The sequence below is a fragment of the Brienomyrus brachyistius genome, chromosome 6 (genome assembly GCF_023856365.1).
Source record: "Brienomyrus brachyistius isolate T26 chromosome 6, BBRACH_0.4, whole genome shotgun sequence".
In the NCBI taxonomy this organism is placed as follows: domain Eukaryota; kingdom Metazoa; phylum Chordata; class Actinopteri; order Osteoglossiformes; family Mormyridae; genus Brienomyrus; species Brienomyrus brachyistius.
The window spans coordinates 2455437-2478818 of NC_064538.1; the positions used below are offsets into that span (position 1 = coordinate 2455437).

At 48.8% G+C, this 23382-nt stretch overlaps 1 protein-coding gene across 3 annotated transcripts in view; it reads left to right on the forward strand.

Moving 5' to 3' along the window:
- Window positions 1-23170, forward strand: part of vps13d (vacuolar protein sorting 13 homolog D) — a 54699-nt gene extending 31529 nt beyond the window's left edge. For all 3 annotated transcript variants that reach the window (XM_049016301.1, XM_049016300.1, XM_049016299.1), the window contains 22 exons: window positions 391-517; window positions 823-965; window positions 1039-1169; window positions 1347-1522; window positions 1813-1936; window positions 2477-2712; window positions 3102-3204; window positions 3285-3442; window positions 4087-4195; window positions 4813-4983; window positions 5060-5164; window positions 5671-5820; window positions 6430-6579; window positions 6774-6870; window positions 7035-7183; window positions 7791-7925; window positions 8043-8210; window positions 12596-12728; window positions 13852-14047; window positions 20437-20568; window positions 22381-22621; window positions 22998-23170. In XM_049016301.1, coding sequence (XP_048872258.1) covers window positions 391-517; window positions 823-965; window positions 1039-1169; window positions 1347-1522; window positions 1813-1936; window positions 2477-2712; window positions 3102-3204; window positions 3285-3442; window positions 4087-4195; window positions 4813-4983; window positions 5060-5164; window positions 5671-5820; window positions 6430-6579; window positions 6774-6870; window positions 7035-7183; window positions 7791-7925; window positions 8043-8210; window positions 12596-12728; window positions 13852-14047; window positions 20437-20568; window positions 22381-22621; window positions 22998-23129 — 3266 coding nt within the window. In that variant the 3' untranslated portion in view covers window positions 23130-23170. The remainder of the gene's footprint in view (window positions 1-390; window positions 518-822; window positions 966-1038; window positions 1170-1346; window positions 1523-1812; window positions 1937-2476; window positions 2713-3101; window positions 3205-3284; window positions 3443-4086; window positions 4196-4812; window positions 4984-5059; window positions 5165-5670; window positions 5821-6429; window positions 6580-6773; window positions 6871-7034; window positions 7184-7790; window positions 7926-8042; window positions 8211-12595; window positions 12729-13851; window positions 14048-20436; window positions 20569-22380; window positions 22622-22997) is intronic.
- The last annotated feature ends 212 nt before the right edge of the window (window positions 23171-23382 follow it).

Sequence of the window (23382 nt, forward strand, 5' to 3'; positions counted from 1 at the left end):
GTGATTCTACACTGACCGTAAACCTAAGCCCATGTGTGCAGTGGCCATTGTAAATGGTAAATGGTAAATGGACTGCATTTATATAGCGCTTTTCTACTCCTACGAGTACTCAAAGCGCTTTACATTTCATGCCTCACATTCACCCATCCACTCACTCATTCACACACCGGTGGCAGAGGCTGCCATGCAAGGTGCCAACCTGCTCACCGGGAGCAATTTGGGGTTCAGTGTCTTGCTCAAGGACACTTTGATGGGGTCAGGAGGAACCAGGACACGAACCTGCAACCCTCCAGTTGCCGAACGAGAGCACTACCTCCTGTGCCACCATCTTCCCAAATTGTTTGCCTTGATGCTACTTTCTGCTCCCCTCCCACCCCCCCGCACTTCCAGGGCTCCCCCTGATTTTTCGCCAGGACAACGGGAAGACTGATGCAGCCGGACAGTTTGAGGAGCACGAGCTGGCAAGGAGTCTGAGCCCTCTGCTCTTCTGCTACACGGACAAGGAGCAGCCTAGCATGTATGGTGCCCTCCTGCCCCCCCCCACAATGGATTAACACATCTTATATAGGTCTTTTGAGGACTGCTTAGTGCTTAAATGCATGGATTCCTCCCTCTGAGGTTGCCTCTTCAAGTCCGCTTCGGAGGCTGATAGTAGTAATACCTCTTATATTCGTCTTGAGGGCCTTATGACCTACAGGTTACCTATTCGTGTGTGTAAGTACCTTCAAGGTACGTACCTGAAGAGCTCCATTAAAAACATTGTGCGGTATGTTTTGCACAGGTGACTTCCTTCCTTCACTTCAGTGCAATTTTTCTTTCCAGGTGCACGATGCGGATTGGGAAGGGCATCCATCCTGATGGGGTCCCGGGTTGGTGCCAGGGCTTCTCTCTGGACGGGGGCAGCGGGGTGCGGGCGGTCAAGGTCATCCAGCCTGGGAACCGACCCGGACTCATCTACAACATAGGCGAGTGGCTGTCGAGGCACGAGGGGGGGGGCTGATCCAGTGGCAGTTGCTGAATTTCTGGCTATGATTGCAGGCATCAACGTGAGGAAGGGGAAGGGTCGCTATCGGGACACGCACATCGTCACCTTCGCTCCCCGATATCTGCTGGACAACCGATCCTCCCACAAACTCGCTTTCTCCCAGCGAGAGTTTGCTCGAGGAAAGGTGAGTGCTGGATCTTGTGCCGATTTTAAGCTAAATAAAAACCTTCTGAAATTATGGAAACTAGGATAAGCCGGAGTGAAGGTGGTGATGATGACGATGATGACTGTCACCTGACTCTGCTGCTGAGTGCCTACAGACTGATGACCGTGCGCCGTAGTTATTCCGTTTCTGTCTCAGGGCACTGCCAACCCAGAGGGCTACATATCAACTCTTCCCGGCTCCAGTGTGGTCTTCCACTGGCCCAGGAACGATTATGATCAGCTGCTCTGTGTGCGTCTCATGGACAACCAGAACTGCACCTGGTCGGGAGGCTTCGAGGTCAACAAGACCAAGTCATTCCATGTCAACATGAGGTATGGCGCCGGAGCTTGTCTTCACCACAAACTTAGGTTGACCTCAGGCTTGGATGTGACCTATGTGCAGTTTTACGTTGCATAGCTTATTTCGCCATGGTAGTGTATAAATACAAGCAGTATCTAAAAGGTAATATAAGTGCTGCTCAATGTTATTAGAGACCTTATGGTTCTTATTCATATATGTTAACTGTGGAACCTCAAAACACCCAATATTTGGTCCCTCTGATGACTGATTTTGTGCCTGTTATAAGCATGAAAGGCTGATTTCTATAACAAATCTTCATCAGGGACAATTTAGGAAATTGCTTCTTTCTTCGTGCTGAAATCACCCTCAAGGGGGCAACCTATCAGATCTCCTTCACTGACACCGACCAGCTGCCCCCACCCTTCCGCATTGACAACATCTCTGAGGTGAGGGGCGCGTCTCAGCATCAGGCAGAAAAGCACCAACCAGTGAATAGGTCACATTTTTATCGTTAGGAATGTCAAAGTGGGTTTCACGGAAGAATTGAAAAAATGATGAATCCATTTTGCCAATATCGGGAAGAACTTATTTATTACATTGATTATTTTTTACCCCCTCCGAAATACGAATTGCTTTATGGCTGTAGTGAAATACTGAGGTGATGCAGTGGCTTTGTGATGCTTGGTGCGTTTCCATTTGGCCTATTTTGTTCCCTATTCAATTTTCCAGAGAAGGAAAATTGCTCAACTAGCATCAGTTATGAAACTGTGTGCTGGACCAGTCTTGGGCAGCTTACTGACCTAGTGAGGGATAAGTGTTTGGAAGATGGGCGGATGGATGACCTTGAGTGGTATCATTTATTGCTCTTCAGTTCTCGTTTTATGACGATGTGCGCGAGCTGCCTCAGGCTACGGCGAGTCCTCAGAGCCAGAGCTGCCTCATCTGCCCATCAGAAGTGACTTGCTCACCTTCTCGTCTGTCTCCAGGTGCCCATCCAATTCTGGCAACATGGCGTGATTGACCATCGCCTGCACACGGAGGTGAAGGCCGGAGCCGTCCTGGAATATGCCTGCGATGAGCCCACACTCCCCCCTTACCTCAGCCTCACAGTCAAGGGGGCGGGGTCGTCTGAGGTCACAGCGGACATGAACTTCTTCCGGGAGTACAACAAGCTCTACTACGAAAACTTCATCTACATAGCGGCCACATACACCTTCTCCGAGTAAGTGTGAGACCGGCTCTCACTGTAAACGAGTGTTTCTCAAACCGGTCCTTGGCAGCTGCCCCAGACAGCAAAAATGTGGACTGTTTAGAGCTCACTGAGGACTAGGTTGGGAAACACTGCTGTAAATGTTCACCCGTTTTCTGATTGTGATTCATAAATGTTGTCTTCTGTGATACTTCTGTGTAATAAACGAGGATTATCCGCCCTGTGAAGTGCTGTGAGATGTCATGGAGGTCTGGGAGTCGTGCCAGGGGACATGTGACAGACATCGACTCAGAACCCAGATGGTTTCCATGCTCGGTTTGATTATGTGTCACAATGGTGCAGAAGCAGATGGACGGATGGAGACACATGGCCTGTCGATTTAAAAGTGTGATGTGTTGCAGGGATGCGGAGAACCGGCCCGTCGGGAAGAAACGGGCTGTGGCGTGTGCTCAGCTAGTGCTGGACGTGGAGACCAAGACCCAGAGAGTCATCCTGAAGAAGAAGGTAAGATGTAGTTCCGTCATGGTCAGAAGTGGGAGAGCAATGTTGGGGCTCCTGAACATGTGTGGCCTTTCGTCGCCCAGGAACCAGGGAAGCGCTCTCAGCTGTGGAGGATGACTGGCTTGGGCATGCTTTGTCACGAAGGCTCCTCCCCCCCTCAGAGTAAACCCGCCCAGCCCCGCCCTCTCAACTCCTCCCTCGTCCTTGATATTGCGGGATTGGCTGCTGTCACTGACAACAGGTGGGAATCATTACGATCGTCACGATCTGTGCACCGTCAGGCTGGAACCAATTATTCTGTTTGTAATTGTTGATGGTGTAACTCATTACTGAAACTGCAGGCTTCGTGAAGCCCGATTCAAGCAGCATTTGAGACGGCGTTTCAGGAGAGATCCGTATATCTGGTGCATTTAAAATATGACAAATATTACATTTTTGGATGGATACGTGACCCTTCTATCACAACAATGCAAATAGTAAAATTTCCCTCACATAGATGTTGTGCTGCAGGTTCTAACTAGGTTAGAGTTTAACCAGGTGTGTTTTCCCGGCTTTAAAAGAGAACAGGGGTTTCTGTAACCTGCAAGTACAGAGTAAAATGTCGGCCATTTCCCTGGCATTTCCTCCTGAGTGGCCGAAGATACTTTGTCTGGGTGCACGACGGGTTCACCTGGTTATATAACGCAGTCTCCTCTGGATATTAGCCCTTTCTTCAGAGATCTTTGCCATTTCTCCAGTGTTTATGAAACTGAAGACCTAAAGAGCACTTGCAAACATCTGCTGATGATAGAAGCGAAGCTTGTGTGAGCTTAATGAGGAACACGTTGGCTGGTCTGTGAGAACCTGTGAGAACCGTGTTTCCCTGTATGCCCCTCCCGTTCCCAGCTACGAGCCTCTCATGCTGAGGAGACCAGACTCACGACGGAGCACCACTCAGACGTGGCACTTCTGCTCTGGCATGCTGACGTGTGGTCTGCCCAGACTGGTGGCTCAGGTTGGTGTCCGTCAAGGTGCCCACCGCACCAACAGCTATAGGCATCAATATGGAGTTGGTCCTCTCTTTGCAGCAATAACAGCTACCACTCTTCTGGGGAGGCTTTCCACAATATTTTGGAGTGTGTCTGTGGGAATCTTTGCCCATTCATCCAGAAGAGCGTTTGTGAAGTCAGGCACTGATGTTGGACGTGAAGGCCTGGCTTGCAATCTCTACGTTCTAGTTCATCCCAAAGGTGTTTGATGGGGTTGAGATCAGGGCTCTGTGCAGACCAGTCAATTTATTCCACACCGGACTCACCCAACCATGTGTTTATGAACTTTGCTTTGTGCAGTGGGGCAGAGTCATGCTTCTCTGACCTGCTCCCACAAAGTTGGAAGCATTGAATTATACAAACTGTCTTTGTATGCGGTTATAGCTGCAAAGGGGGGACCTCGATACTGATGCCTATGGATTTAGAATGGGATGTCATAGAAGTTCCTGTAGGTGTAATGGCCAGGTGTCCCAATGCTTTTGTTCATATAATGTATGTGTATGTGAGTGAAAATGACCATCTGTAAGTAGTGCTGAAAATTAAGAGGACCACGTAGCACCTTAGAGGCTTGTGTCTTCTCCAGGTGAAGGGTGGGCTTCCCGGGCTGTACGACGGGGCAGAGGTCGTGCTCGGACCCAATCTAGCGCTCCTGGACCTGCCCCCTGCGCAGCAGTTTGTCAACCAGAAGATGCGGCCGGGCTCCGGGGTGCTCTCGGTGCAGGTGCTTCCCGACGGGCCGACTCGAGTCCTGCAGGTGAGTCTGGTCTCTGGTGGCGAACCACGGGAAATCCAGAGGTTCCTCTTATCCCCCGTTTGATACCTGTTTTCAGGTGAGCGACTTCAACCAGCACCGCATGACCCGGCACGCCTCGGAAGCAGAGGGAGAGCAGAGCCAGGAGAGCGAGCAGGCTGCGGCCCCGGAGCAGGAGCTGGAGGTACGAGGGGGCTGGACCAAGCTGCCACTGCTGGTGGCCAGTACAACGGTGCCATGTAGGAAAGTCTGTGGGTCTGTGGGTAAACTTACAGTTTAGCCTTATTTTATTTATAAATCATCCAACACACCCGTGTATTTTTTGACTTGCCCACTCCCTCACCTTGTTTGCCTAATCAGTACCTCATCGAGTTATTTATCTAATTAAGTTAAATAATTAAGCTGGTGGTGAAGTTTAACAAATACATGGCATGTCTGGTGTGCTTCTGAGGAGATGGAACCAAAGAGGTATTTATCTAGTCATCAGAAATCTGTTTTCTTGGAACAGAAGAAATTCTTTTTTGATTGTGTTACTGTTAATTTGCACGTTTCACTATTACATTTTGTTTTCTTCAGAGCGAATACACACTTACTACCCAGATAAATAGCCTTTTCACACATTTTCTTTGGCTGCCTAAGACTTTTGCACAGTATTATAGGTTGTGAATGGCTTCCGTCTGGCTCTCCCAGGTGCTTCTCAACCTGGAGGATGGTGTGGGTCTTTCCCTGGTCAACAAGCTGCCAGAGGAGCTTGTGTTAACCACGCTGTCGGGCATTGACGTCCACTTCACTCGCACGGCTGCCAGCCAGGTGCTGGAGCTGAGCGTGCAGAACATCCAGGTGAGGCGCCGGATGCCGTGCCAGACGGCACCAGTTGGGACTGGCTTGCGTCCTCGAGGTTTCTGGGTTGAGGGAAAGGATTTTATGTTGTTTGTTCATTAAACAAAACCAGTTCACTGGGCTGCACTTCAAACAGCCACACTACACATAATGGAAAAAAATAAAACAATTCAGGCATCCGTCTGTTTTTTAGTTACTAAGCCTTCAGAATCACTTTAACGACTGAAAAAATAAGTAGAATATCAACAGTGTCCCCTGAGGTTTCCCTAAGTACGTTGGCAGGAGCTGGCTGCTGTGCACACAGATATAATTTTATACCTGTTTTCAGACAGAGCATTTCTGCTGCTGAAAATTCAGTAAGTTGTGTTAAAAATATTAAAGATGATTGAGGAAAAACTGAGAATCCATTTAGCCTCAAGTTACTGCAGTAAGTTTTTGATTATTGTATTGCTAACTACGCCTGTAGTTGGGTCGTACCAAGGCTGAACCTAGGTGAGTTCTGCTCCTGTTATGGTGGCTCTGCTCACTAAAGCAGCCTTTGGCCTCTTCCCCCTCCACCCCCTCCCTAAACTTGGTATAACCCGCCGTCGCCGCCTTCGATCCTGACAGGTGGATAACCAGCTTCTGGGCACCACGCAGCCAGTGATAGTGTGCGTCACGTCCTGCTCCGGCGAGGGCAGCGTCATGGAGACGGGCCCAGCCCTGCAGGTCAATGCGGTCAAGGTGCCCAGCAGGCTCTCGCTCACTGAGCTTTTTAAGGTAAGCAATGCCCACTGGCCCGGTGCTCCTCTAGACACAGTCCATCGGCCTGTCATCTGCTCTCAGCGCTTCTGATGAAGTCTTGTGAGATTTCTCGTGCCATATTTAAGGTCCAGCAGTCTAGGCCTATTTAGAGTGTATTGCCAGTATTGCACTTTTGCCCTATTTATATGTGGGGAACCTTCTCATTCCAGCACCTGATGGTGACCACCAGCCACTTCACGGTCATCGTCGAGGAGAAGCTGCTGCTGAAGCTGCTCAGCTTTTTCGGTTATGGCCAGTCGGACGCCGGTACGTTGGCGGAAGGCGCTGGTCCCCGGGGACAGACCTGCCTGTGTGCCCTAAAAACTTGACTTAAGAGGGCTAGTGATGTACCCAGCTGTTATGATGGATTTCAGTGGATGAATATCTGCTCATATGGTGGCCTTGATGACAATACCTCTGTCTCCTTTCAGAGCTGGAGAAGCTGGATGAGAACCTGTACGAGAAGCCCAGCGAAGAAGGTGGGACTCCCAAGCGCTACTACTTTGAGAACCTGAAGATCAGCCTGCCACAGGTCAAGCTGAGTGTCTTCACCTCTCACAAGCTCCCCCCGGACCTCAAGGTACCTGCCAGCCAGTTGGCAGCCCACTCTTCTGTCCTTCACTCCAGAACTGTTGTCATCTATACCATAAAAATGCAGAGTGCAGTGTCTGTTCTGCCAGGCTTTTCAGTTGCTTGACTGGTTTAGTGTCACCACCTTTGGCCACAAGGGGGTGTAAGAGCCCTGTTTACATATCATTGTGTTCCATGCTCCAGTTAACCTGAATGCTATGACAAGTTGGCTGTATACCAGTCTGTCTATTATTTTTTGCTCCTTATTTCATTGTGGGTATGTGAGTTTATGTATTTTTTTTTTATTTTCTAGGGATGTAATTGTAAAATGTTGCAGTTTTAAAATGTGTGGATTGTGTAATTATGATCATACATCATCAGTTAGAATATTAGTCCTCTATTATCCTGTCTTATTTTCAAAGGGATTATTGAAGTAAAAGAGAAATTATTCAGATACATTTGCATCTTCCAAAACTCATTAGCTCAGCGCCCCCTCCCATAGTGAACTGGATCTTCATCCTCATACCCCCCCAAGTCCCTGAATGTCCTCCGTTCCCTCTTCCCACCATAGGTCAACACTGATGGGTCCCTTGATGTCTGTCTTGTGTTGCTTCTAGGCTCTGAAGGGAACTCTGGGATTCCCCCTCATCAGATTCGAAGATGCTGTCATCAATATGTACCCTTACACCCGGGTCCATGCCTACGAGACCCAGGAGATCATCATCAATGACATCCTGAAGCACTTCCGTGAGGTGAGCTCATTCAACAAGTCCATTATTAGACGAATTCTGTCATCTGTCCACGTGATGGGCTCATGTCCGCCATGCAGGTACAAGCTAGCGGGCAGTAACACTGATGGTTGCCCCCAGGAGCTGATGGGCCAGGCAGCCCAGATTCTGGGCTCAGTGGACTTCCTGGGAAACCCCATGGGTCTTCTGAATGATGTCACCGAGGGCGTCTCTGAGCTTATCAAGTATGGCAACGTCGGCGGCCTCATTCGCAACGTCACCCATGGCGTATCCAACTCTGCTGCCAAGGTAGGGGTCTTCGTACTCCGGGGAAGAGTCCCGCCATCGAAACAGGCAACAGGGGAAAGGTGTAGCCCCAAGTAGCCCCAAATGTCCCCCTCTTTGGGTCAGGTGGTGCTCTGTGATCCTCGCATAAAATGGAACCTTTCTCTGGTGATAAAGTATCAGCTATCCAGCTATGCTCATCATGCACTATCCTTCCAGCTGCGAGTGGGGGGAGTGATAACTGGATAGATAGATGGATACATACATACATATGTACGTACTTAATTGATCCAAAAGGAAATTAATTTAATGAGTGTAACATCCGCAACAATAAGCCGCACTGTCACTGCCTCTTGCAAATCCGATTTATATGTCAGACGCTTCAAGGTTTTGTAAGACGTTTCTGTCAGTAACCTCTGCTTATTTCATTTGCATTTCTCACTTTGCGATCCGCTAATTAATTACATTTGCATGTGTCTGAAGTGTTCTGTCATTTACTTTATTGAACACGACTTGCGCAAGGTATGAACAGTGCTCAAAGGCATTGGAGGATCCCTTTGTCAGACTCAAATGGGCAAGCTATGATTGTAATACCATGACGTTAACCACTGCGCCCCCTAATGGCTGTAACTGGAGTATATTCCATGGTCTTTCTTAAAGCTGGTCTCATTTAGCTTAGGTGCATTAGCGGCCTCTCTGTGGCCGGCTTTGTCCCGCAGCCTGTTCAGTGTATGGTTTGCCCTGTAGCTCAGCAAACCCCGGGTTCCTAGGCCCATATCCAGGTGCTGACCCAGTCTCCCCTTCACCACCAACCGAGCTGCACCATCCTGAGCAAATCCCACCTTTCAGCGTCCGCCAGCCCAGTGTAGCCTGCGCTGTTCGGAGAGCTCGCTCGTCAGCACAGGGCACTCTCGTCTTTGTCCTGCGGGGGTACAGACAGCCAGCAGGTCTGCTCGGAGAGCCCCGTCTTGGCTCTGGGAATGACACTTTCACCCAAAAGCGCTCAGGAGCCAAGTGGGCTGTTTTCCTTTTTTCTTAATCTTCCGCTTATTGCTACCTTGGATGCAAATGCCAAGAGGAAGAAAAGATTTCCGGCACTTACCAGCATAACAGTTACGGGAATGCTTTGGGACTTCTAATGGTGCTTATCTCTGTTTCTCTTTTATTGGTGCTGATGTTATTTGTGTTTCATTAAGTTGATTTATGTATTTGAGTTCTGGTTAATAAGAGGAGAAACTAAAGCAAGGTGTTCTTCTGTACTGGTGTAAGATCCTAGCCTTTCATGGTCTCTGCTTACTCGCCTCTGGAGGCATTTGTCTCCTGACGTCCATTTGCTTTTGTCCTGCTTGTTCCTACACCCATTCACTGGAAATTAAGATGGGATCACTGGTTCTCATTGACATTTTGCTTAAAGCCCATCATCTAAGACGATCCTGCGTGCTTCCACTGGACCCAGCAGAACCGTTTATGACCCTCTTCTGCCTGAGTAACGCAAATCGCTTCTAGCCGTTTCCTACAAAAAGAAGTTGCCCGGACGTTTTGTCATCGGCAGTGGATTCCCACGCTTATTTCGAATCGAAATAGTTTTCATCCAGAATAGTTCATGATAAAGAGATTAAGCCTATTGTCTGTACCCAGGCTGGTAATCCGTCTTTCCCCTTGGTCTCGGGAAACGTGTGGTGCTGAGGTCCAAAATGTTTTATAACTTTGCGTGGTCCGACGTTGGCTTTAATCTCTTACATTTTTGTTGATGCTCAGATGTTTCATAAGCTCAGCTGGGGTCATGTGTCATGGTTTATGAGCTATCTGTCCCCTTTAGTCTGTTCCACAACAGGCCAGAACCCGCTAACTGATACCTTCTGTACGTTTTACATACTCCTAACTCCATGAACTCAAAGCTTCATTGTGAGAGAAGGGAAAAAAAATTCTCCCGCTTGGACGATATCTGAAGGAATGGCTCTAAACTTTTAAACTCTGGCTGTGCCGCTCGAACTTGTTCGCCAAAATATCCCTTCAAAAAAAAAAAAAAGGGTGGATTCATATCCTGAAGGACCAATCAGTGGTCAGAACGTGACTTGTCCTCCACCCTTTCTCTCCAGGCCTGTTTTCTGTCTGTTATTGTCTCTGTTCACGAACGTTTTATATATATTTATGCGTTTCTCAACACATCAGTCTAGAAATATGCATATGTGTTGTTTGTGGGGTTCCCCCCCTTCTTTTTTTTTGAGGCAGGGGGGGCCTTTTTATGAAGTTGGTGGGAGAGGATCAGTAAACTTGAAAACATAACCCCCCCTGCTCAGATCTGTTTAGTGTTTTGGTTTGGATTTGCGAGACATAGCTGTGCGCTCACACACACACACACACACACTCACTCACACACACACACACACACACACACACACACACACACAGATACACAAAGGACTGTGAGAGAATGGGAACTGGCCTTCAGATGAACCCGCCCAGGGTCATCCCAAGTTCACGGCTGGCTCTCTCACCGACGGTGCGATGTGGAGTCTGTTTGCGCAGCACGTGGCCTTTGGCAAGGAGCATCCGAGGCAGTAAGATGAGCCCACTTCCAGCAAGCACCTGCTGGGGCTGCTTGGAGGTGTTTGGGGGAGGGAGCTATGGGGGTGGGGTGCATTTCTGGGCAAAGCTTGGTCAGCTCTGAAAACCCAGCGAAGAATTACTCGCCTAATGCGTTGAACAGATGGATGAAACACCAAACTCGAAATGTAAAACTTAACGTCCCCATAGTTTAACTCGACAGCAAAAATCTGTTACTTGATGTGCTTTTTTGTTCTTTATATAACCCTGACCACCTTCCCTGGGGTTTTTTTTACGCCTTTGAATCCACATTTATGTAACACGATTACACGTGTAGAGTTTCAGATGCTGGGCTGAGCGTAGATAGGGTGGCACGGCCTGGCCGTTTGTTTTGTTAAGGTTGGTCTGTTTTCAGTGCTATAAACCCGACGATCGGCTGCAGGGTCGTATAACTCGTACCTTGCTAAATTTTCAGTGGTTAAGGCTCCATAAACAATCCAGAGTTTCCTGCAGAAAGTCCAAGGCTTAAATATTATAAGCATTGGATACTGTCAGATGACATGTTAAGTAGTTAACTTACAGGTAACTTAAGGCAAAATTGTTTTCTTTTTGTTTTTAGCAAATAACAAATGCTTTCTTGTTTATTCTGAAAGAACTAGACAGTGTTGAACATACTTCATATCTGTTTTTCAAAAGTTTGGAGAAGTAGAATGATAATTTTCGGTGTTTTGCATTAAGAGCGACGGTGTTGACTCGGTTACACAAGGCAATGCGATGCACTGTGTTGCATGTGATTTAAAAATATCACATATATCAGGACTAAAACATCGGCTTTGTGGTAGCAGTTACAGATTGAGATACGCTGTGTGTTGACCGTATTGCAGATCTATAACTCTCTTAGCAGAAGTTAGATATAGGAAAGAAATTTTATGCTTTGTAGAGACATACTTTTAAATGCAAACCTTTGTTTTTTTAGGGAATAAAAACAATTTTCTGCCAATAAGCTTTTTCGTTTTGAATGTGCCTCAAATAATGTTGTCTTTGTATTCTCGGATAGATCCTCCTTCAGAAATGTTCAAACGATCTATTATCACAAAGGTCAGGAAGATCTTGGGGGGGATTTCTGACACAGTGGGTAGTGTAACCACCAACACCAGGACTTTGATTGAGACAAATGAGGGACCATCAGTCACGCTCTCTCAGGCCCATCCAGTGGGGCATAGCTGGCTAATCAGGCAGTTCACGTAGACAGCCCCGTGGGGGCCCTTTGATAGGTTATAGTGCCACCTCCTCTGTCTGCTGTAGGGAACTGCAGAGAGATAATGAACTTAGATGATTGGTCAAGCCCATTCAAGCCCTTCAAAGGCCCTAAGCATGGAGTCTCTGGCCAGAAGGACTCTTTTCCAAGACTGAAGCTCTACACAAGAGTTTGAGTATGTTACGTAGGTGTCCTCCAACAATGCTCTTACAATGCTTTAATTGGCAAGTTCCTAAGGCGTCCTTCAAATATAACAATGTGTCTCTGTCTGACCCCAGACTGGTCTTTATTGGAGCCAGAGTGGTTTTCCCGCAAACACCCCAGCCGTCTAGAAGCCGCATTCAGACTGCCGGCCCGTTTGAAGTCCTGTATAAACTTTGCTTTGTACGAATCTGCCGTGGCCTCATTGTTGTGCAGACATTCTGCAGGTCAACCCGAGGTCTCACCTTGTCAGCTGGAGCCCTCTAAGTTCCATTCAGACCTGCTCTTTATTCTTCGGCATACTTAGCATGTCTTTGTGTCGTAATTGTGAGCAGGAGCTGGGCTTCCAGTTCGCTGACCTTGAAGCAGAGGAGCACTGAAGTAGACTGTCTGCTCCCCTCAGTTTGCAGGAACCCTGTCGGACGGGTTGGGTAAAACCATGGACACAAGACACCAGAGTGAGAGGGAGTACATCCGTTACCATGGCGCCACCAGCGGAGAACATCTGGTGGCAGGGATCCATGGATTGGCACATGGTACAACGCAAGCTGTGTGTGTGTGTGTGTGTGTTGGGGGTTGGGATGGGGATGTAAACATCGTCTAGTGCAGGGACTCTCAAAGTCCAGACTGTGGTCCGGATGCGGATCAAACCGCAGGTTAATCCAGACCAAGCCGATAATGCACCTTATCGACGACTGTTTAATGTGAAAAAGCTTACTGTGGTTCAAAGTATAAAAATACAATGCAGAACCTCCAAATTTTACACACACATAACTCATCATAATCCTCCTGTTAAACCAGTCTTTGTTAAGTTCCCGTTATTGTTAAATATTGATGTCTGTATTGAAAGTTATTGTTAATTCATTCAGGTTCATGAAATGCTGTTATTGAAAATTGTTCCGTATTTTGAACAAAAATCAAAATTCTGATACGGACCTGCGATGAAAAAGTTAGAGCAGCCATAGCTATTGATATTTAATGCTATCTTTCCAGTGACAAAACGCTGAATCCTCGAGGTAAATCGCGCCATTAATTTCTGCCTTGTTTTCCACCTTTATGTTTGTCCCGGAGGCTTTTTGCTCTTTATCTTCATGCTAAGCAGACATTAGCGCTTGTTAGAGAGCCCCCCCATTTCCCCTTAGCCTGGAGGTGTCACACCACTGTGATGTGACTCATTGCTGTTTGTGGCAGGAGGCCTGTGCTTTTCCTCTCGTCTCTTTAATGTCGAAGTTCACAGCGAGGGAGGTGCGTCTCGTCGCGATGAAAGATCGAGTTATGCTCACAGTTGTCACTGCGGTGTAGACAAGGACTCCGTTTGAACTGTATTTAGCTGTTGTTATGTTAGCTTGATGATGCATTCCTATATTTGGCTGGTGTCTTGTTACATGCTAGCCGTGTTGTTATAATGTTTTTTAAACGGAATCATCTATATTAAATGCCCCATATTTGTTCATTTTACTTTCAAATGAAACGTTCCCTCTGCCAGCACAACTGCCATTAGATTCTCAGCAGTCTAGGGGAAATCCGGCCTCCTGTCGCTGGTGGTAGTGCCGGTATCCATTACCGCTCTGGTGACAGGCTGTCCGCCCCTGTGTGAATGCCAGGTGCGGGTGTACTTTGGGTGACGCCGAGCCTGTCCTGCCCTGTCCCACCCCGCAGGCATCCTGGGAGGCCTGACCAGCGTCATCACCTCCACCGTGGAAGGCGTGAAGACGGAGGGTGGCGTGAGCGGCTTCTTCTCCGGCCTGGGGAAGGGCTTGGTGGGTACTGTGACCAAGCCGGTGGCCGGGGCACTGGACTTCGCCTCCGAGACGGCCCAGACCGTGCGGGACATGGCCAGCCTGAGCAACCACAGGTTTGAGCGAGTTTCGTCTACAATCTACAAAAATGTTCCCTGGTTTGAGCCCCAATGTGGGCCCTGAACTTAAATCCTCCAGAAAGGCTTAAAAGAAACACAGTAAGCCAGTGTCCACATGCCTAGGTTGATCGTAATAATGCGAATGATATTGTGTTATTCAGCATCATCATCATCAGAGTTGGCTAATGCTTTCTAATCTCGTGAGGCCTCTGTCCCCTAGTTTGAGCTTGTAACCGGAACCCTCTGGATGTAATGGGACTCGCCACGGTATTCAGTGCGCCGTGGGCTCAGTTGTCACGTGTCGTGATGTTACGCGCCCGGTGTGTGTGCGCCACCCTCCCCCAGCTGACCAATCAGCTTACACGAAAGCTGCCCAGTGCGCTACATCACCTGGATCGTCTTTCTGCCAGGATGTTTTCAGTCACTCTGCTGCTGGAGCTCACATGAAATGTCCCCCGGTGAACCTGGGTGCGTACGCCGAGCAGTGTGTGGATACCCACAGGGCTGACGTGATGTAACGATGCTCGAGGCGGTTAGGGGCTGGCTACCATTTCACAATAAGCTGCCTTTTATAGCCAGGTAGCTACGTATGAAGCATCGATCGTAAAACGATCCTGCTTCTTCTGCATGCGGCTCTTTCCGCCTGATTTGATCGGACGCTGTTCATTACCGTCCGTTCTACCAAATGGGGAAAAAATGTGTGTCATCAAGATCGATTTCTGGAGGCCGCCTGTTAAATTTTTGCTTTGCGATCTGCTTTCGTGCCATGGATATCCCGGGTTAGCTCTCAAATATTTAATGCGACAGTCACCAGAACTGACTGAGCTGCAGGTCCTCTTTGTTCGAAAAGAACTCGCAGAAGTTAAAATGCCTGCATGGCGCGAAGGTTCTTGGAGTGCGGAAAACGTGCGTGACCAGCCGTGTGACCTTGCTTGATCTGCCAGAAAACAAAGGTCTCCATCCCGCTGAGTCATGGGCCGGGGAGAGGCCGTCCGGCGCTCACATCCATGGTATGCATGGTAGGGGCATATACCTGTCAATATTGTAGGAGCACTATATGCGTTTTTAGGGAACAGGGGGTTTGGGCCCCTCCAATGGTGAAACAACCATCTCCATACACCCTCTACCAAATCCTGGGTACTGGGGTCTTTCCTTTCCCTGGCTCTTCTCACTTGGGACAGGGTAGTGCTAGGGGCTGTTTCCAGCTGGGGGAGCCCCCCAGTGGACTATGTCATGATAAGATAGGCCTCTGGGGGGCAGGGCGTTTGTGAGGTGACTTAGGAAGGAGTCACCGGAGCGTGCCGACCGCTGCAGGGTGCCCACGAGGTCAGCCACGGGTCACAGACGAAACGTGCCTCACCGCAGGCTGCAGCTGACACACTCGCGCGCACACACAAACACACAAGTGCGGAGGAAGCACTAATATTCACTCCCATAGACACTTGTGTCCCATCGTACCCGTATTGACACTTACACACCCCGAAATACGTGCCCGCGTTTGTACTCTTGCCGATGTATAGAGGCACGCATGGGCGTATCCATTTCCTGGGGACTTCCCCTCAGGTCACATTTCATGTCTTTAATGACGCCTGATCCCAAACCACCACAACATGAAAACATTTAGCTGTTTTACCAAAGCAGATGGAGCCCAGTAAGCAGTATCTACATGAACAGATTCTTGACATTATAGGGTATCTTGCTGCTTAAAGTCAATGCCAGTACTCCAAACTAAGTGAATTAGTCGTCCTCCCCCCGGCCTGTTTTCGAGGGTTTGCCTTCATACAACCCTTGGTCTGTTGCTGAGATGCGTCTACCTCCAACCATGCGGCAAGTTTGCAGATGACAAAATGAGCAGGTGAACAAACGAATACAAATGAACGAATAAGCAAGAAATACCTTCCCCCCCCCCCCCCCTTTCTGCCACTTCCTTCCCTTACATCAAGCTCACCTTCTCTGCTCTGGCCCTGGCCCTGGCCCTCACCCCCCAGGAGGGCAGTCAGCTCCGGCTCGGTTACAATCCCAAAACAAAAAGCGAGAAGTGTCATGGCGGGAGGGCACGGGAGGGGGTTTCACTCTCAGCGTTCACCCAGCATGCACGGCTCCCAGCATGCACGGCTGCCTTCTGTTACATTTATTGTTCTGCTAAAGTATTTCGGGTCCAGTAGACCCAAACCTCTGGCAGGGTGGGGGGAGCTGAGAGACGCCACGTTTGGTTGGCAGCCCGTCACTGTGGCGCTGCTCAGCCCCACCCTGGGCTTGAACTCGGCACAGCGTTTCGTGGCTAGGCCGCGTGCCAGGGAGCGGCATGGCGCAGAGAGACGGAGGCTCGGCAATAAAGCGATTTCAATTCTGTCAGCGCCTGTCGAAGTTCCTCCGGGAGGGAGCTCTAGATCACTGGAGCGGTACGAGGCAAACGTGTGGCTGGTGCTTTTCTGTTTTGACACAGCATGGGTGTGTCTCAATATTAACCCCACCCCCCCTGCGCGCCACCCCCTGACACAACAGGCAGGCCGCCCGTGCAGGAGTCTGCTGTAGCCATTAATGTCAGACTGGCTCTATTCCAAGGCTAATACTGACCTGAGGTTGAACTCTGCTGTTCCACCCAGCCGTCTAGGGAAGGACATTGTGTCTTTACGGCTTCCTGGTCCACCCCGGGGAGAGCTCCGGGTGTTTGACACTCAAAGCAGGCATATCGCATTGGCAGGCCTGGCAGAAGTGCAGGAAGAAGCCTGCTTCGAGGAACCAACCCGTCGACGAGGTCATGTGACACGTTTACCTTAATGGCGGTAACATTTTAGTAATTATAACCCAGGGAAATGGCCTCAAGTCGTGGGTAGATGCAAAGTTAAGGATCTTTATTGGCTGCTGGGAACATGATGGCGAGGATTTTTGCTCATTCGTATTAAACAGAGATAGTTTGAAATGTCTCTTATGTCACGTTAATATGCCTGTTGACGTGTTAGTGTTTATAAAAAAATACGTTTTTCAATTGTATCCGATACCCACGAGCACATGTGCGGGTTCCTCTGAAAGTGACCCGCAGAACCGAAATCCCAGCTTGGACTTTTCTGTCCCTTTTTTTTCTTGCTTTTCGAACACTTTGAAATGTGCATGATGGTTCTCATTATGCGCTTTTGAGTAGCGCACACACTCGTAAGATGTTCACATTTAATTCACTTCTGGACTGGCCATGACGCAGATGCCTTCAAGTGGGGGAAAGATCTGTGAGAAGCTGAGATCATTCATATTGTCGCTGCTCAGGTTTGGCATTAATGCTACGGTTGAGCCCCTGAAAGATGGTCTCGCTTCTCTGTCCTCGTCGTGCCTCCTGCCCCCCCCCCCCCCCCCCCATCCCAGATTAGCAGCAGCTGTGGGTGCCCCACCCCTGGTTGAAAGGGAAAGGCAGATTTTAACACAGTGCCGCCTTTGTGCGTCGACTGGAAGCCATCTGCTCCAATCAGAGGAGGGCAGCTGGAGACTCAAGCCAGATGTGGGGGCTGGGGTGGGGGGGCGGATCCCAGCCCGGCGGCGCAGGGGTCGTCCTCACCGGGAGCCCGGACCCGGCTCAGCCCTGGCGCTCCCTGCGATTGGCTTGTTTCTCTGGCTCGTCAAGCGCAAAAGCCTGTTTGTTCTATCCCCAAGCCGCTAATTGGTTAACCGTGAGTGTCACTTGGGAAAAATGTAAAAGGGAACGATTGTGGTGCACAGCGAATTTTCTGAACGTTCGAGCTAGATCAGTGCCCAAGCATATACATGGGTGGATAGTGAACATTTCAGTAAGAGAATTATCCAGAGATATTTTGCCTAAGCCTACTGGCTAACTGAAAACGTATGGAGTTTGTGTTTCAGACTTAAGGTTTTTTTTTTTTTTAACATTCCATTCTTTTACTGATTTTTCTGCAATTAACATTGAATTTGCTATTTGCTTTGCATCGATACAGAAGCTGCCTGATGAATAACATCTTGTCTGAAGATCTCAGTGTCCAGCCACATTGCACAATATGGCTATATTTGTTTTTGTTAGACCTATATGGCCATTCACACCATAACGCAGTGTGGGGGGGTTGAAGGTAATGGCTGTTTTCCTGCCAGGATGGTGTGCGGTTCTGCAGAAGTTCCCTCCCCTCTCCTTCGACATAATGTGCTGAATAATTCCTTACAGGCCTAAGGTGTCCACACATTTTGGAGGAAACACAGGTAGGGAGGGTCTGGGGGGGGAAATGAGAGGGAAAAAATCAAAGAGAGTCACTTCAGGAAGGAAACGAATACCGGGGTCAGACGCGAGCACCGCCAACTGCATGTATTAATGAATTAACTGTCTTGCTAAGGATTGGCCCAGTTTCATGTGCAGCACACAGAGTCCGTCCTTTGTGTGGACTGGCCCCAGAAATCAGGCCAGAGGCATCTGGTCTCTCCACCAGTCCGTGAGTGTGTGGAGGAGATGTCCACGATCGGGGTCGTAGGTTTCATATTAACACTGGGGGGGGGGGGACAGGTATATCGGGGTCAAAGGTGTGACGTCACGTTGCCTTAAAAGGCAGTTCTGTAGTCGTGCAGTATGCAGTTTATTTTTATACCCTATTGCTGTTATAATGTATAAAGTGAAATTTAACTTCCCATTTTACTGTTATTCACCTTCACTAATGTGCTGGTTTGTGTGTCCTGCATTGTGTATGTGGGAATTATTAAAATTATGCACGATTTTGTGAGATTCCACCACGAATGTCAGGCCGTTCGTTATGGAAAACTGGCCTCACCTCAGGGTCCACTATGATGCTCCTGTCATTGTCCTGCATCATGTCTCTCTCTCACATACATGCCAACTTTCACACATGAAATTGTGAAGATCTTCTCCTAGAGACCCATAGAAGTAAATAATGGAGATTTACTGAATCTCTTATTGGTAATAAGTGGGACTTTCTGTCTACACTGTTTATGAACTAAATGATTCTGAGTTACTGGTAAGTGAATGACTGACTTTATGGTGTTTCCCATAAATGACACGTCTGGCCACCTTCTTCGATGGGCTTCTTGCTCATTCTTACGCCGTTAACCAACCCAGCTAGCTGCAGTTTGCACTCCTTCTCCAAATAAAAACGTTAAGAAGAAAACTTATGTAATGAGATTTGTGTTTTTGTAAACCAGGCATTTTATGTATCGTTATTGAGGGGGGCGACCCCCCCATGTCAACACTAGGGGGGCGTGTGTCCCCCATCCCCCCCTAAATGTATGCCTATCTCCAGGAGTCCTTTTTGTGTGGAAGATACGCCGCCTTCCTAGGATTCCGCTGGACGTTGGGTAGCCGTTGACGTGCTGTGGTCGGGACTCTGAGCCGGTTCAGTAACGCCTTCCAGCTGTGATCTGTTACCCTTCCAGCGGTTTTCCCTGGTCTCCCGCCTGCAGGTTCTCGATTTACGTGCTTCGCATGTCAGCTCGTTTCGCTGTGAAGCTGCGTCTTCGCTCTTCGTGTTCTTGGCGTCCGTGTCTGGAACAGGTTTCCGGAACGCGGAGCGGCATGTCGGCTCTGCGCTCGTATTGGTCCGTCTGTTGGCTGATCTGCTGATGTACTGCGTTTTCGTTTAATACGAATAATGCGTAGGGTGTTATAATGGCACCTGGAGGATCTTCTCATATAGTTTCACTGAGGGCCTTTGCAGTTGTGTGTGTTGTAGATTTTTGTTGCTTACCTGGTGCCTTCATCCAGAGCGACCCACAGTTTGCACTCATCTGCACAGCTGGACGTTTTACTGGAGTTACTCAGGTTAAGCATCTTTACGTTTTATTTATTCAGCAGCAACATACGATCGAGAAGGCAGGCTCAGACGGTACCTGGAGCAGTTGGGGGTTAAGAGACTTGTCCTGGGGCCCAATGGTGAAATCACTCTGCTAACCCTGGGATTTGAACCAGTGACCTTCTGATCACTCCTAACCTGCCGAGTTACACACACCACATCCCTTGTTCAAAGGAAGTACGTCTGGGTTCCCCGGTTCCGGTCCTGCAGGGCCAGTATACAACACAGTCAGCTGGTTTTCCTGCTCAAACACACCTTAGTCAACTAATTACCAGGTTTATTGGGAGTGTTTGAGCAGGGAAATCTGGAGACTGTGTTGTAAACTGGCCTTGCAGGACCGGAACTGGGGAACCTAGTCTGGAACATGAACCACCAGCCTTTGGGTCAGTAACTGCTGTCTTGAAGTTACAGGCTTATTTCCCATTTGCTTAATATTTTTACAGTGGTGGTGATTATGATGATGATGATGATGATGATGACAAAGGCAACATTCACGGTGATAGAGGAAAACCTATTCGGCAGAGACTTTATAGTGGTGGTTAGCAGTGGCGTCGTCATGGCGCCCATCCTGATGCCCCTCCCATCTGCCCACAGGCTCGGTGTACAGCGGGTCAGGAAGCCACGTTGCTGTAAGGGCCCCCAGGGTCTGCTGCCCCGCTTCTCGGCCCCCCAGGCGGACGGACAGGAGCAGCTCTTCCGTCTGACGGACAACATCCAGTCTGAGTTGTGAGTGTGCTCGCCTTCCCCCCCCCCCCCCGGCACCGCGTAATTTTGGGGGGAGAGACGCCAAGTAGCCGAGCGTGCCAAAGTGTAACGGTCTGTTACTCCAAACCACAACTCTTATTATGCTTTATGGGACTACAAGCCTTTTCAGAAGTAATTTTCAAAGTAATTTAAAAGTATTTGAAGTCTTTACTGGAGTTTTCAGATTTATATTCAGTTCTTGGATGCTGTTCATATGTCAAAATGGATTTTTCCGTGGACTACAATTTTTATTTTTTGTGAAGCATTAAAAATGTATATATAATGTAATTGCTTCTGACATAGAATGTCAGAGAACAGTTATAAAGTTCGTTTTTAGAGCAGCTCACAATCAGGGATTTGCCAAAACCACAGCTGTTAATAACCCTTGACAGAGACTTCAAAGGCTCTCTTAAGGTCTTTTTCCCCCATTATGGGCTAAGAGAAGAACCTCCAGCTACCATTCTGCCTTGGAGGTGTGGCCTGTACATCTCCAGCTACCCCATTCCACATTGGAGGTGTGGCCTGTAGATCTCCAGCTACCATTCCGCCTTGGAGGCATGGCCTGTAGATCTCCAGCTACCATTCCGCCTTGGAGGCGTGGCCTGTAGATCTCCAGCTACCATTCCGACTTGGAGGCGTGGCCTGTAGATCTCCAGCTACCCCATTCCGCCTTGGAGGTGTGGCCTGTAGATCTCCAGCTACCCCATTCTGCCTTGGAGGCGTGGCCTGTAGATCTCCAGCTACCATTCCGCCTTGGAGGCGTGGCCTGTAGATCTCCAGCTACCATTCCTACTTGGAGGCGTGGCCTGTAGATCTCCAGCTACCCCATTCTGCCTTGGAGGCGTGGCCTGTAGATCTCCAGCTACCCCATTCTGCCTTGGAGGCGTGGCCTGTAGATCTCCAGCTACCATTCCACCTTGGAGGCGTGGCCTGTAGATCTCCAGCTACCATTCCGACTTGGAGGCGTGGCCTGTAGATCTCCAGCTACCATTCCACCTTGGAGGTTCGGTCTGTAGTACTGGTGCTATGCTTTATTTTCAGTGTCTCATAAAACACCAAAGGTCTCAGTGGCTTTTTAGCATATGTTTACAAGGCGCCGTAATTATAAACTGTGCCATTATCCTGCTGACGTTAGTTAATGGCTGTGGGTTCCTCTCCCAGAGCAGCTCTGCGGCTGTGAGTGTCCGTTTGTCATCTCTGGCTAATTAATCCAAATAACAGGAACCCCTGCCTCTCTGTGTGGCCTTTCGCCCTTGACGTGTTAAACTGACCATTAGACTTGTAGGCTTCTGCGTGTGTGTGTGTATTTGTGCTTGTTTGTGTGTGTGTGTGTGTGTGTGTGTGTGTGTGTGTGTGTGTGTGTGTGTGTGTGTGTGTGTGTGTGTGTGAGAATCGCAGCTCTGCCCGAGGCTTCAGCTCACTCGCCTCCTCACCCTCCTGCCCGCCTCCTCTCTCTCGCCTCCTCACCCTCCTGCTCGCCTCCTCTCTCTCTCTCTCTCTCTCTCTCTCCCTTTTGTCTTTGACTATTTTGGAATTCAGTTCCACAGGTGCAACATATTAGCTCTTCTGCTGTTGCATTTCTTGGATTAGTTTCATCTGCTTTCATTTAAGGTGTCGTGTTTCTTTGCGGTTTTTGCAAAACCTGTCCCTGCTCGGTTTTCCCGGTCAGAGATGGTGCGAAGAGCATCACCAATCACCTGTGCCTCCACTTGGCCAGTTGCTGCTCTTCCACCCATCGTTCTTATGCTGTATCTTCAAGTACCAAAACTCTGCTCGTTTCCGGCTCCCGTACAGCTTCATTGCCGTGGAAGCCATCGACACCTACTCCGTGCTCATCTCCTCTAAAGTGGTGTACTTCCTGAAGCCAGGGGAGTATGCTGACCGTGAGGCCATCTTCTTGGAGGTCAAGTATGATGACCTCTACCACTGCCTGGTCTCGAAGGATCACGGGAAGGTCTACGTCCAGCTCACGAAGAAAGCGGACAGCACCAGTAGCGGAGTTGCCATTCCGGGCCCATCGCACCAAAAGCCCATGGTGAGTGATTGAAGAAGGTGTTGCATGACGAGATCAACCTAAGAAGTTTCCTGCATACAATTAAGGGGGAGCTAAATGATGTGACAAACTAGACTGTCGATCACTGACTGTTTTAACCTGTTTTGTTTACTGCTCAATGCTTCCTGTTGGGTTAATTCAGGCAGTGATCGACAGCAGACAGAGATCGCAACCAATGCAAGCTTTTGAAGCCTCATTACTCCCATCATTAGACAGCATTACTGTTAATGGGGGATTGAGCACCAGTGTTTGCATTTTATGTGAAGATGCTTCTGCTTCTCGGCAGTGTTTGGCAGCCCTGGATGGCTCGTTGGGATGTGTGTAACTTGCACAGACTGACTGCGGTTTCATGTCGCAGGTTCACGTGAAGAACGAAAGCCTCGCCATCAAGATATCTCAAGAGATCAACTACGCCAAGAGCCTATATTATGAGCAGCAGCTCATGTTGCCGCCCAATGAGAATGAAGATAGCCTGCTGCTGGATTCCTGACTGACCAATCGGATGGCAGTCAGATGATTTTTTTTTTTTTTCCCCCCCTGAACAAAGTGAACATTGAAAACACCAATCAGCCCTGCTGGGAGGCACTTTATTTTGTACACCGATTAGGACACTCAAAGAAGCACATCTGTAAAATAAGTCAAATATGCACCAAGCGTTATTTTACCAAGCTCTGTAAGTATAGGACTGCAAAGAGAAGACTAAAAAGATATTTTATTTTACAGAGATGTTTATAAAAGAATCG